The 11,719-nt window shown below is 55.7% G+C and overlaps 1 protein-coding gene across 1 annotated transcript; it reads right to left on the minus strand.

Annotated features, from left to right (window-relative positions):
- Positions 1-1,519: 1,519 nt before the first annotated feature.
- Positions 1,520-9,391, minus strand: LOC132246604 (short transient receptor potential channel 2-like). Its single transcript, XM_059719932.1, has 7 exons — positions 9,370-9,391; positions 7,215-7,415; positions 5,738-5,951; positions 5,115-5,207; positions 4,175-4,367; positions 3,309-3,436; positions 1,520-1,727 (listed from the first exon to the last, which is right to left on the minus strand). Exons 1-7 carry the CDS (start codon positions 9,389-9,391, stop codon positions 1,520-1,522), a joined length of 1,059 nt encoding a protein of 352 aa, XP_059575915.1.
- Positions 9,392-11,719: the final 2,328 nt, after the last annotated feature.

Genomic DNA, 11,719 nt, shown 5'->3' on the forward strand with positions numbered 1-11,719 from the left:
GCAGGTCAGCCAGTCTGGCTGAGAAAAGCCTCCTCCCTAGGGGAGAGAGGTGGAGACCATCTCTTCCCAGCAGCTCGCTGCCTCTCTCGCCAAAGAGCGGGCTGTGGTCATGAAAGCCAAAGCCTTCCTGACGACACCAGCGCCGCAGTCTTTGGTTGACCACATAGATCCTCCTGTCCCTTCTCAGCCCATAGCCTGAGACTGGGAGGATCGACGAGAACACCACCTGTGCCCCCAGACCCTTTAGCCCCGCTCCCAAATCCCTGTAGCGCCTCATGACGTGGCTGGGAGCGCTCCGAGCAGTGTCATTGGTGCCCACATGAATAAGGAGCATGGGATAGTGGTCTGTGGGTTTGAGGAGCTTGGGGATCCTCTCCGCAATGTCCCGGATGCGGGCCCCTGGGAAGCAGCAGACTTGCCGGGTTAAGGGGTCGGGGTGGCAGATTGGCCCCTCCATCCCCCTCAGGAGGGAGTCTCCCACAACAAACGCCATACGTTTTGTCTTGGGGAGAGCAGGGGCGGGAGCTGCAGTTGGGCCCATGTTGCCCGAGGGGGCCGGCAACTCAGCAGGCTCCGCTGGGGCAGCAAGAGGCGCGTACCTGTTGCTCAGCTCTGGTGGGGGAGGGGCCTTGGTGCGGCGGGCCTTAGGGCCCTTGACCACCTTGGTCCATGCCCCTGGCTGGACACAGCAGGAGGTCCCAGAGTCCTCCTTTGGCGTGGAGGGAGACTGTGGTCTACCCTCTGCCTCCCAGGGGAGAAGGGCCTGGCAGTAGGAGTGTATCTCCTGCTCGCAGTCCCTGATGGCATGCAGTCTCTGGACTGTGGCCTGGAGCTCCTCCAGCTGGCGTGCCAGAGACCCCACAAGGGAACAGACCCCGCAAGGGGAGGTCGCCATGCTCCCAGGCCCCAGAGCCTGAAAAAGGGACAGGCAGCCCCCACAGCCGAGAGCCAGGGGCTCCGTCTGCGTGGAGCCCAGAACCAGGGGCTCCGTCTGGGTGGCCGTCTCTGAGGTGCCGGGGGGGGGGGGGGGGGGGGGCTGCGGAGCCCGAGGGGACCCTCGGGGTGCGGTGCGAGCCCATCTGTGTCATGCCTCTGGGAGGCTGGCTACGGCTGGGGCTGTCTACCCTGGGGGGTGCGCAGGCAGGGTCTGGCGCCCTCCCGCGCGAACTCCGCGCTAACTCACGCGCCGGCAGAGAAGCGCGCCTGTTTGTGCAGCCTGTTCGCGCGGCTCCGGTCGCGTGGCTCCCTGGGGGGCTGGGCGAAGTAGGGGCCTGGGCGGGGCTTGACCCGGCCCGGCTCCACTCAGCTGCCGCCTCCCACACACACACTAAGGGGGTTAGCCCCTTCTCTCCACGGGCCCCGCTTACCCCGGCTGTGCTGGGGGTCGGCAGGGGGCTCCGTGGCTGCTGGAGGGTTTCTGGGGGGCTTCGGGGGAGCGGGGGCGCAGCGAGCTTTCACCCGCGCGTCTCTCACCGCTCCCACATCTGAGGTAGCCTGGGGTGAGGAAGGGGAAGAGGAATTACACAGGTACCAGGGAACGGTGCTGCTTACCATTCATCCAGCCTCGCAGAACAGCCTCGCAGCCAACGTGGCTTCTACCAACGGCCACACAGCCAATGTAGCTTCTACCAGCCGCTGTGTTGTGCGGGACACTTACAATGGTGGGGATCGAGGGACAGTCCTGCTGCTTCTTGGCTTTGCAGCAGCAAATGAACTGGAAGATGCCCCTAGGGAAGACAGGAGAACGTGGGTTACAAGGGGCCAGGCGGAAGCAGAGCTAGCCCTGCAAAATCCACGCTGGAGCCCACAGCCAGGTCCAAACCCTTCCAACATCTGGGCCTGCTTCCTGGTATTGGCCCATTGGAAAGATGAGCCCATTTCATGGCACTGGGAGCCAAACAGCTCCAGAATTCAGGGGGATTGTCTCCCATGTTGTATGCCAGCTCTCTGCAGTGCACCAGTGGCTTTATCCCTGAATTCACTCAATATATTACCTTATCAAGGCAAAGAGCAAGGAGTGATTTGAGTGCAATGGAGAGGTGTCTCCAGGGACAGAAAAAGATGCCAGAGGCCAGGAAATTCTTTAATCCACTAAGAAACAGGCAGAAAGAGAGCCAGTGGCTGGATGTCAAACCGGGCAAATTCAAATGAGAAATAAAGGCGCCCATTTGTAAGGAACCAAGCCCCAGGGCATCCCTTCACATCCCCCGGTCCATGCTGGCTGCTTCTCTCCTGTCTGGCAGTCTTGCTTTAGCCAGACACAAGATACCAGGCTCAGTATTGAGGGACTCTTGCGAAATGCAATGGCTGGCGTGGTGGAGAACGTCAGGCCTGGTGATCTAATGAGCCCTCTGGGCCTTGAAGTCTGTGAGCCAGCTCCCCGTGAAGGCCTGACCAGTGGGAACAGACTGCTTCCCCTTCCCTCTCTCCAGAACCTCTCTCTGCTCCAGAGACCTCATCAAGCAATGGAAATTTCTGTCTGAACAACTCGTGTTTACTAGTTTCAGAAAGTCTCTTTTCTTGCAAGTCGTGGCAAAGATTTGTAGAGATGTTCAGACTGTCAAACTAAAGAGAAAGACAGAAATGCTAATTATCTTCAGGGTGGGGTCTTTTAAAATTTCCATTGACGTTTTCTGCTTATTTTTCCTTTTGTCCCCAAATGGGGTGCAGGTGGGGGGAGAAAAAGGGAAAATTCAGTATTTTCAAACTTATTTTTGTTTTGTTTTCTGGCTTTCATTTGTTGAACCAAAATCTGAAAACTTCTAACCCTTCCCTCCCAAACCTTTCCTGTCATTTGGAAGAAAACAGATTAGTGCCATATTATTCACATCTCACACTGACCTTTTTGCTGAAAAATTACCCACTGAAAATTGGGGGGTGTTTTAAATAAAAAAAACAAACTGTTTCTGAATAGTTTGGATAAAAGCCAATGGTTTTTTGCTCTTCCTTCTGCCTTCCCAGAACAAGGTGCATAACTTTTTTGGGAGGCTGTGTGGTATGCGAATAAACATGGCATTTTTTCTTTGGAAAGCCCCTGAGGGCTCTCTTTGCAAAGCCGCTCTCCCTGCAGCACAGAGAAAAAAGGCTGGTGGATAGACAGTGTGGTAATTCAGCCATGGGATGAAGAGCCAGTAGCTCTGGGTTCAGTTGTCAGTGATGGCTGTGTGGACCTTGGGCAAGTCCTTCCCTCCTTGTGCATCTCAGCTCCTGTCTGCAAAACGGGGCCTTGCTGGTCTCTGTCTCCCAGGTGGTGGGTGAGCTGATAGAGGTGCCTCATGCCCTGAGACAGGTGAGGGCCCTGGCATTACCTGACCATGTAGAAGAGGGACTTGGGGGTTGGAATGACGTTGAAGGGCACAGGCAGTGTCAGGCCCTCCCGGAAGTAGGACAGGTAGAGCTTGGAGCAGGCAAACTTCCACTCCACGTCGGCATCGTCCTGCAACACAAGCCGGGGGGAGCAGCTCAGAGCCGTGGGGTCATGCAAGCCTTGCAGGGCACGTGCAGGATTTCACCAGCTGGCCTACGCTCACCCCTTCCCTGGGTCACTGAGCATGGCCCTGGCATTGGGCAGCCTGTCCTGCCTTGCATGCTGGTAGTATATGAGGAGAGTAGCATGGGGCGTGGTGGCAGGTGGCGGGCACTGGGACATGAGCGGGGCAGGGGGAATCCACCCTGGAAAAGGAGGAGGCAGACACAGGGGTCCTGACCCCATTCGCAGGGTGCTGATTTCTCTTCAGTGCAAATACTGGATTGGCAAGGCTAGGTCTGCCAGGTGCCCACCTGGCATAAACCTCCAAGGGATCCTTGTCTGAGGGGAGCCAGTGACTGTTCCCCACCGTGCCGGAGGGGTTTAACTTAGAGATAGGACCAGCAGGGCCAAAGGATGGGGGTCTGCCCCGGGCAGAGGTGTGGTATCTGGGCCCCCTGGGTTTCACCCTGACTGATCCCAAGTGCCCCTGTGACAGAGAAATGCAGCTGGCTCTGGGGTGGCATATACTGATTGTCTGTACTATGCACAGCATGGATTCTGTTTGGAGGGGTGAGTGGGGTGAAACAGCTTCCTTGTCAAAGGACTAGGCTGGGGCTTCTGCCAGCTTTGCCCCATCCACTCAGGGGGGCTCGCTCCTGGCTGGTCCCCTCCCCCAGCATGGGCCGGGCTCCCAACAGGGCTGACCTCGATCTTCTGGAAGGAGTTGGTGATCATAGCGATGAGCATGTTGAGGAGGACAATGACCACAACGATGGTGAAGATGCCGTAAAGTGCCCAGCCCACAAACTGGGCCAGAAGGAACCGGGGCATGTCCACCACACGGTGTTCTTCCATGCCGAACATGGTCCAGAACAGGAACGGGAACGTCTCATTGAAGCTGCCGAAGAGCGGGTAGTGGGTTACCAGTGGGATGTGAACGGGCCTGATCCAGCTTGGAGCTACAGTAGGCACAGGACCATCGACCACCGCGAGTCTGGGGCCCCGCAGAGCCCTGCCCACACCCGCACACCTAGTCTACTGGGAAGACCCTTCCAACCCCAACCCTCCCACCTGACTCTGAGATGATCCCCCCCTCTCTACTGGAAGGACACCCTGCTGGGGGAAAGCCCTGGCGCTCTGGAGTTTAGCCATACATCCTCTCATTTCCTATCTAAACTGATCCGTGACCGGGTTGTGCCCGTGTGCTCCTGGGCCAGCGGTGTGCATTGCCTTGGAGAGCTCTCCTCCCTTCCCTGGTGCTTGCTCCCAGGAAGATTTATAGGCAGGAGTCCTCTCCCCACCCAGCCACCAAGGAAACCGAGCCCAGCTCTCACGACAGGCTCTCCCTCCCTCTCACCACCCAGCAGCACCTCCCTGCCCCTGCTGTGGTCCGACTCCAGCTTCCTTAACCACGGGTGACTAGCTCCATACACGTTACACCAGCCGTGGCCACAGAAGGACCTGGTGCAACGGCACTAACGCTGCCCTCTCTCTGCTGGACATGCCTGCGACTGTGCTGGCCTTTCCCTTTCCTTTCTGCATTTCCCAGGCCCTGTGCCCTGCCCTGTGGCTCCAATCAGTGGAGAACTGTCCGCCCCTCCCCACCAGACCCTGGGTGCAGAGGCAGGGCTGGGGGTGGTCGTACTTGCCCAGCCGCTCGGACTCCTGGTAGTGCACGTAGATGTTGTTGAGCCCACACAGGAAAGCAGTGAGGATGATCATCAGGATGAACATGAACCTGCAAGGGGAAGCCAGGGAAAGGCGTCAGAGGGCAGGGAGCCCTGGGCTGGGCAGGCTGCAATGCAAAGGGCATTCATTTCTCGGTCCCCCAGTGGGAATCCAGCTGAGACTGAGCACTGGAGGCTGCATTGCTTCCCTGTGCAGGGGGCCATGCCACTGGGCAGTCGGGCTCCAGCTGGACAATGCTGCCTGCAGGCAGGGAGCAGCCTGTACCATGTGTTTGTCTAGCATCTAGCACCAGGAGGGTGCCCTCTCCAGGCCCTCTGTGACTTTATTCAGGCCTGCATCCCATGCCCATCCCTGCAGTCTGAGCACACATGTTCAGGGGCTGAAGCACCCGTGGCGGGGGTGAGGGGGCTGGCTCACTGACTTCAACAAAAATTGGGGGTGCTGGACACCTGACTGGCTCGGGCCCTGATCAGCTGTGCCCCAGCACCTCCATGCCTGCCAACTCCTGCCAACTCAGGCTAGCCAGGATAGTGAGGGGCCTCAGACCCTGGGCCTCAGGGCAGGGCGGTCAGTCCCTACCAGATCATGTCATCGATCATCTTCCCAATGCAGATCTGCAGGGTCCCCAGTGACTCCTGGGCTGGCGGGATATAAGCCAGACGGGTGAAGCTCAGCATGCTGGTCACTGCAAAAAGCACCTCTGCAACAAACTGGGGGTCCTCGGCATGCCACTCATGGTGCCCTGGGCACAGTGGGGGCAGGTGAGAGGGGTCAGCAGACTGCCTGTCCCACGCTGAGCAGAGAAGCCCTCACAGGGGGCTTTGACAGGGGTAGCAATGCAGCAGCGTAGCCAGAGCCACGGCCTGGGTCTTGTCCCCAACTCCCTGGCCTGTCCCTTCCCCTCCTTGTGCCCTGGGTCTATAACCTTTGACCTTTATAAGGGTCTTTCGCAAGGTGGGGGGTTGCCTTTGTTGGTAGTTGGGACAGGATCTGACCCTGTGGCTGCAACACCAGAGCACTGGCCATCCCAATGCTCAGCTCTGGGCTGTTACAGGTGCTCTGGGTTTCATGCCCTGTTATTTGGGAGAGGGTGTGGGGGGAACTCGTGGGGCAGCACGCAGGGGCTGGGCTCGCTGGCCGAGGGGGCTGCTCCTGCATTCCTGTCTTGCACTTTTCCCGCAGAGCTAAGAGCTTTTATCACGACTGCTGTTACTGCAGCGCCGCAGCTGCCCTCTGCTTAGCGCTGAAGTAGCTGCTCTCTCAGGCTCATCCCCAGGATGAGGATTGCTGAGATTTGTCTTAACACTCTGCCAGCATCCTCTCCTGCTCCTGGGCATTCCTGGGGAGATTCACGGCTGGATACACGGGCTTGCCCTGACGCCTCGTGGCAGGCAGGGGCAATGCTTTGGCTCAGTAGGATACGCAAGCTCTCAGCATTTTGCTATAGTAGGATCATTGCACATCACTGAAAAATGTCCCTGCAATCGCATCACCAGCCTACACAACCTGGCAATGGGGGCTCAGGGCAGGGAACAGACTGAGCCCGGGATATCTTGGCTCCCATCTTCCCATATAACCTGCAGGAAGGGATGGTCGGGAGTGTTTTGGGGGGACCATGAAGCCCACTGGGGCATGAGAGGGGAGGGAGGGAGATGAGAGGTCATCTGTGCTAGAAAATCTCTCTGAACACGGGTTGTAGGAATGTGGGACAGATGGGGACTTTGGGGTCCTTCGGTCTCCCCAAAAGAGGCAGAAGTACCGAGGGAACAGGGTGCCCCATGGGGCTGGGTAATGAGAGAGTCTGTAGATGTGAGCCCAGGCCTGGCTGGGAGTCATCAGAGTCACTGCCCCTGGGAATGAGTTTGCTGGGTCTCAGCCCCGTTCTTGCACAGGAAGCACTGTCCTGGCTTGTACTCGCTGGCCTCTGTGTTGGCAAGAGTGAAGTGACTGGAGGCAGCTGCCGTCCCAGACCAGGGGACCTGCTGGACAGGGCGGGGGTGGCATGTCCCCCAGGGGGAGAGGCTGGAGCCCCAGCAGCAGCAGTATGGGAGCTCACCGGCTTTGGTGAAGTAGTAGCACTCGGGCGAGGAGGGGGCGTCCCAGCAGTGGTACTGGCCCGTCACGGAGACCAGCACCCGCAGCACGAAGGAGGCCAGGTACATGCTGAGCGTGACGATGTCCAGGAAGTTCCACCAGTCGAGCAGGTAGCTGCGCAGCCCTTCGATCCACACCTCCTTGCACTCGTACCAGAAGAAGCCTGGCAGGGTGAGGGGATGGGCAGGAGCAAGGGGTCTCTTGTTTCTGGCATCTCTCCAGGGAGGGAATTCAGGCTCTGGCTAGGGCTGGGCTCAGGTCCCCCACCTATAACGTGGGCGCCATGATCCAGCCTTCCTCTGGTGGGAGTCTGCCTGGGCTGGAAACTCCTTGGGACAGAAACTGCTTCTGACTAGCGGCTTGTATAGCATCCAGTGGGGGCCTGGGGGATACGTAGAGGCACAGGACTGGCAGGGACCAGCTGTGTGAGCGAGCCTAGCCCCTGCTGGGGCAGAGACCCCAGCCCATGATCTACCATGGAGGCCTCCCTATGGCCACAACAACGCCCTTTCCAGCAGGCTCAGAAACAAAATCATTGCCACCCGGGCAGGGAGCATCCACCAGGTCCAGTGCTGGTCCTCACTGGAGGTCTCCGACCCTATTAACTCAGCTCACCGGACTCTAGAGGAGTGAGCAGCTCCCCTCGGAGATAATTAATTACTGGCTCCCTGCTTAAAAAGGGACGTCAGCCACCCAAGGCTGAGGAAAGGCAGGTCGTCAAAACCATGTGAAAAAGGGGAGGCGAGGGCTTGCACTGCTGTGATTTAACTGTAATGTTTGTCCACTCCTACCCCAGTTTAAGTGGGTGAAGGTACTGGAACTGTTAGACCAATATGGGAATGGACAGATGGAACAGTTATATCGGTGCATCTTATACCGGTATAATTTACTGCTGGTCTATCACATCATTGCACAGCTGACAGCCGGATGGCTCCCACTGACAGCCAAGGGTGGGCAGAGCCCTGCAGCCCTCAGCACCTCTCAGCACCACTGCAGAGCCAACCACGCCCCAATCCAGGTCCTGACACCCGTGGGGCCTGGCTGCGTTGGGCTCCAAGACACACAACCGCCCGGCAGACTTGTGCGTGGCCTGCTAAGCAGCAGCGCTGACCCCACGCGCCCTAAAGAGGGGCACTGGCCCCATGCACCCTAAGGAGGCATGCCGACGCCATGCGCCCTAAGGAGGCATGCTGACCCCATGCACCCTAAAGAGCAGCACTGACCCCATGCACCCTAATCAGCACGCCCACCCCATGCACCCCAAGGAGTGGTGCCAACCCCATGCACACTAAGCAACCGTGCCCACCCCATGCACTGGAAGGAGCAGCGCCGAGCCCATGCACCCAAGGAGCCAGGACCAGGCAGCACGAGCCCGTCCCTCTCTCCCCTGCCTGCGCTGCTGGCGCTCCTGCCCGGTGGGCAGCCGGGGCAGCTGCAGCAGGTACCCCAGGTCAGTGCTTCCCACCCGCTGCCCGCCTGCTAATGTTGTGCTCCCCGGCCTCGATCTTCCTGCTGTGAAATGGGCCCGTCTGCCTAGTGAGGGGGCGGGGCCTGGAGCATGGGCAGGGGGAAGGGGCGGGGTTGCTGGGCCATGGGGATTGGGTGGGGGTGGGGCTTGGTGACCGTTGGGCGCCGGGTGTTGACCATTGGGTGGGGCGGGGGCGGGGCTTGGCGACTGTTGGGCACGGGGCGTTGACCGTTGACCGTTGGGCGCGGGGCATTGACCGTTGGGCGGGGGCGGGGCTGGAGGCAGAGGGCCGCTGCGCGCGCTGCTGCTGCTGCTGTTGCTGGGGCGGGGCGAGAACTGGGGAATAATTTTGGGGACGGGACAGCGAATGAAAACGAAGGGAGGAGCCAGGCATGGAAATCGGCTTACAAAGACTACTGAATTGAGATCCGGATATCAGGCCTCTTGTACCTCCTGGATTAGTCGTCTGCAGCAAACTGCAGAGTGACTGCACAAGAGGGAAGGACACTGCCCAGTCAGTGTCCACTGTTAAAATATTCTGCTTTCCCAGCTTATGACTCTCACGGTTTCTGAGACTTCGGGTCTCTCTTCCCGAGGCGACGGTGCAGGGACGGTAGAAGCAAGGGGTGGCAAGGCACTCATGCGCTACCGCTCGCCAAGAAAATGTACATTGTCGCCCTGAGGTAGCCCAGGGGTCCGGGCTTGGGGCACGCACGTAGGATGTCTGCCATGGATTTGGGAGTGTCTGCAGGCCCGGGCTGAGGAGTCTGGGCAGGAGAGTACTTGCAGGCAGTCGCGCCGCACAGACTCGTACGGTCGAGTCCTGCTCCCTCGACAGGATTCGGAGCCGATTTGACCTGAGAGACCAGCGGTGTATAAACCTTGTCTCGGGTGCCTGGGATTGCTGGACGGGGAGGATTCGTCCCAATCTTGAGCAAACAGTGATTCAGCTCTGTAGTGAAGTCCAAGGGCTCTTGATCAGGACGGTGACTTCTGCACAAATCATTTTTAGATCTGTATAATCTGGAAGGGCATTTCCCCGCTACAACAAAGGCCAGATCCTTTTATGTTCAGACTTTCTTAAAGCTTGTTTTATATTCCTGCTACGTAGAATTTCAAGGTTAAAACTAATTATTTTAAGCATTAAAAAAGACGCATCTTTAGTTTTCAACTTTCCCTCTGCCAGAAAATCAAAATCTGTGGTTTTTATTTTGATTCTGAAAAAAAGCCAAATTTTGAGTTCTTTAAATCTTTCATAAAACGAAACTTCTGTGGGATGCATAGCTGTACTTAAGGAGAATTGACCTCATTTTCGATGCTGAAGTCAGTGCCTAAGATTGCCTTACAATCCTACAACTATGGAGTAAGATGGTTATGTGGGGTCATATCCCTTCCAAGCACATTTCTATTCTGGATGAGTATCGTTCCATGCTTATACTTGGGACACGTTTGATGTAGCACGTAGTAAGTATTTTCCTTGTGACTGCTCAGAAAACTTTGTAACTCATAGTTTTGCTTATTACGATCAAAATAAAATGAGGTAGAAAGTTTTCTGAGCAGTCAGGCAGTAATGCTTGCTATGATCTAAGTGAAACATGTCCTAAGCGCCGGAGCCGTTGAAGACTGCTGTACGCTGTAGTGTTGTCAGTCCCAGGCCCTGCAGCACAAACAGCTAGTTGTTGGTGCTGGCCTCCTCACCACATCAGAGTCTCCTGACTGTATTATCCCCGGGGCAGTCAGACATTAGCTCAACGCATGTTAGATTGCACCATCTGGAGAACCTCCTTCGTTATTCTGATGGCCCTTAGCACGTGTTTTACTGCTTGACATCTCAGACACTAGTGTTTAAAGTGCAGTTAACATGCCCCAAGTATAGTGTATGACAAAGCCCATAGGCTTCATGATTAACTGAACAATAAAAATCACTTTAACATCCCACAAATTTATACCTATGTGGTTACCATGTGTGGGGTCCTGTTTCTTTTATAACTCGAATCGCAGCACTGTAAAATTTTAATGTTAACACATTCTTAATCAAGCTTCTAGATTTGTCTGTTTTGGGGCTCCTTGTCAACTGTGGTGTCTTTTGTAGCCAGGGTTCCAGATAAGAGAAGAAAGATATGCTCTGAACACAGACTGATTGAATGTTGCCAATTTTATTTTTGTTTGATGAAAGGTAGGAATTGCTTTGCCCAAAAGTTTTAAAAAAATATTAAATTGTATGTTTTTGTGTCTTGTCTGCTACAGGCGGAGGAGTCCTATTTAATCAAAATAGCAGGAAGTCATCATATAGTTCATCTACAACAAAAAATGCAAGTGCTTTCTTTCAACCTTTCCTTTCTTTTTGTAGAAAGCATAAGTGCGCATGGCAAGTTAGAGAAACGAAAACAAGAAATCTGTCCCAAGTGACTTACAGTTTGTTACCCCAAAGTGGTGACCATTCAGTGTTTAGAAAGACACAGACTTCAGCCTGTCTGTGACCAGGACCTTTTCTGCAATCTAACAGAATTAAGGTACAGCTTCAGTTCCCTCAGTGGTCGCCGCTCAGGTCAGAAAAGAGGCGAAAGACAGATCTACAGCCTGCCCTTTTATTGTTCACACCCCAAAATTCAAAGAATATACACTTTTTTCAGTGCCTATCTAGCTATGTAAAATAGTGCAATATAGATTGTCACCTTTATCAGCTGGGGATATTTGGGGAGCGGAAGTGGGGTAGCAGCTTGCCGACATGCAGCGTGTCATCTTCATTTGTGGAATTCTCCAATTTTCCTTCCAGCTCACATCCTATATTTACAGGGAGCTTATTTTAATGTTTTAATAAACATTAAAACATTCATTCAGATTTCTTTGTTTCACTGAAACTTTAGCACCTGGAATGACACCAGTCCTCTGGGGGATGGAGAAGATGTCAGTTAGCTGGGATTGATGTCCTTGTGAAGTTACAACTCCGCAGCAGAGGATTTCTTATCTCCTCCTTTGCTATCACTGTTTGCAAACCC

The sequence above is a fragment of the Alligator mississippiensis genome, chromosome 16 (assembly GCF_030867095.1).
Source record: "Alligator mississippiensis isolate rAllMis1 chromosome 16, rAllMis1, whole genome shotgun sequence".
Taxonomy (NCBI): Eukaryota; Metazoa; Chordata; order Crocodylia; family Alligatoridae; genus Alligator; species Alligator mississippiensis.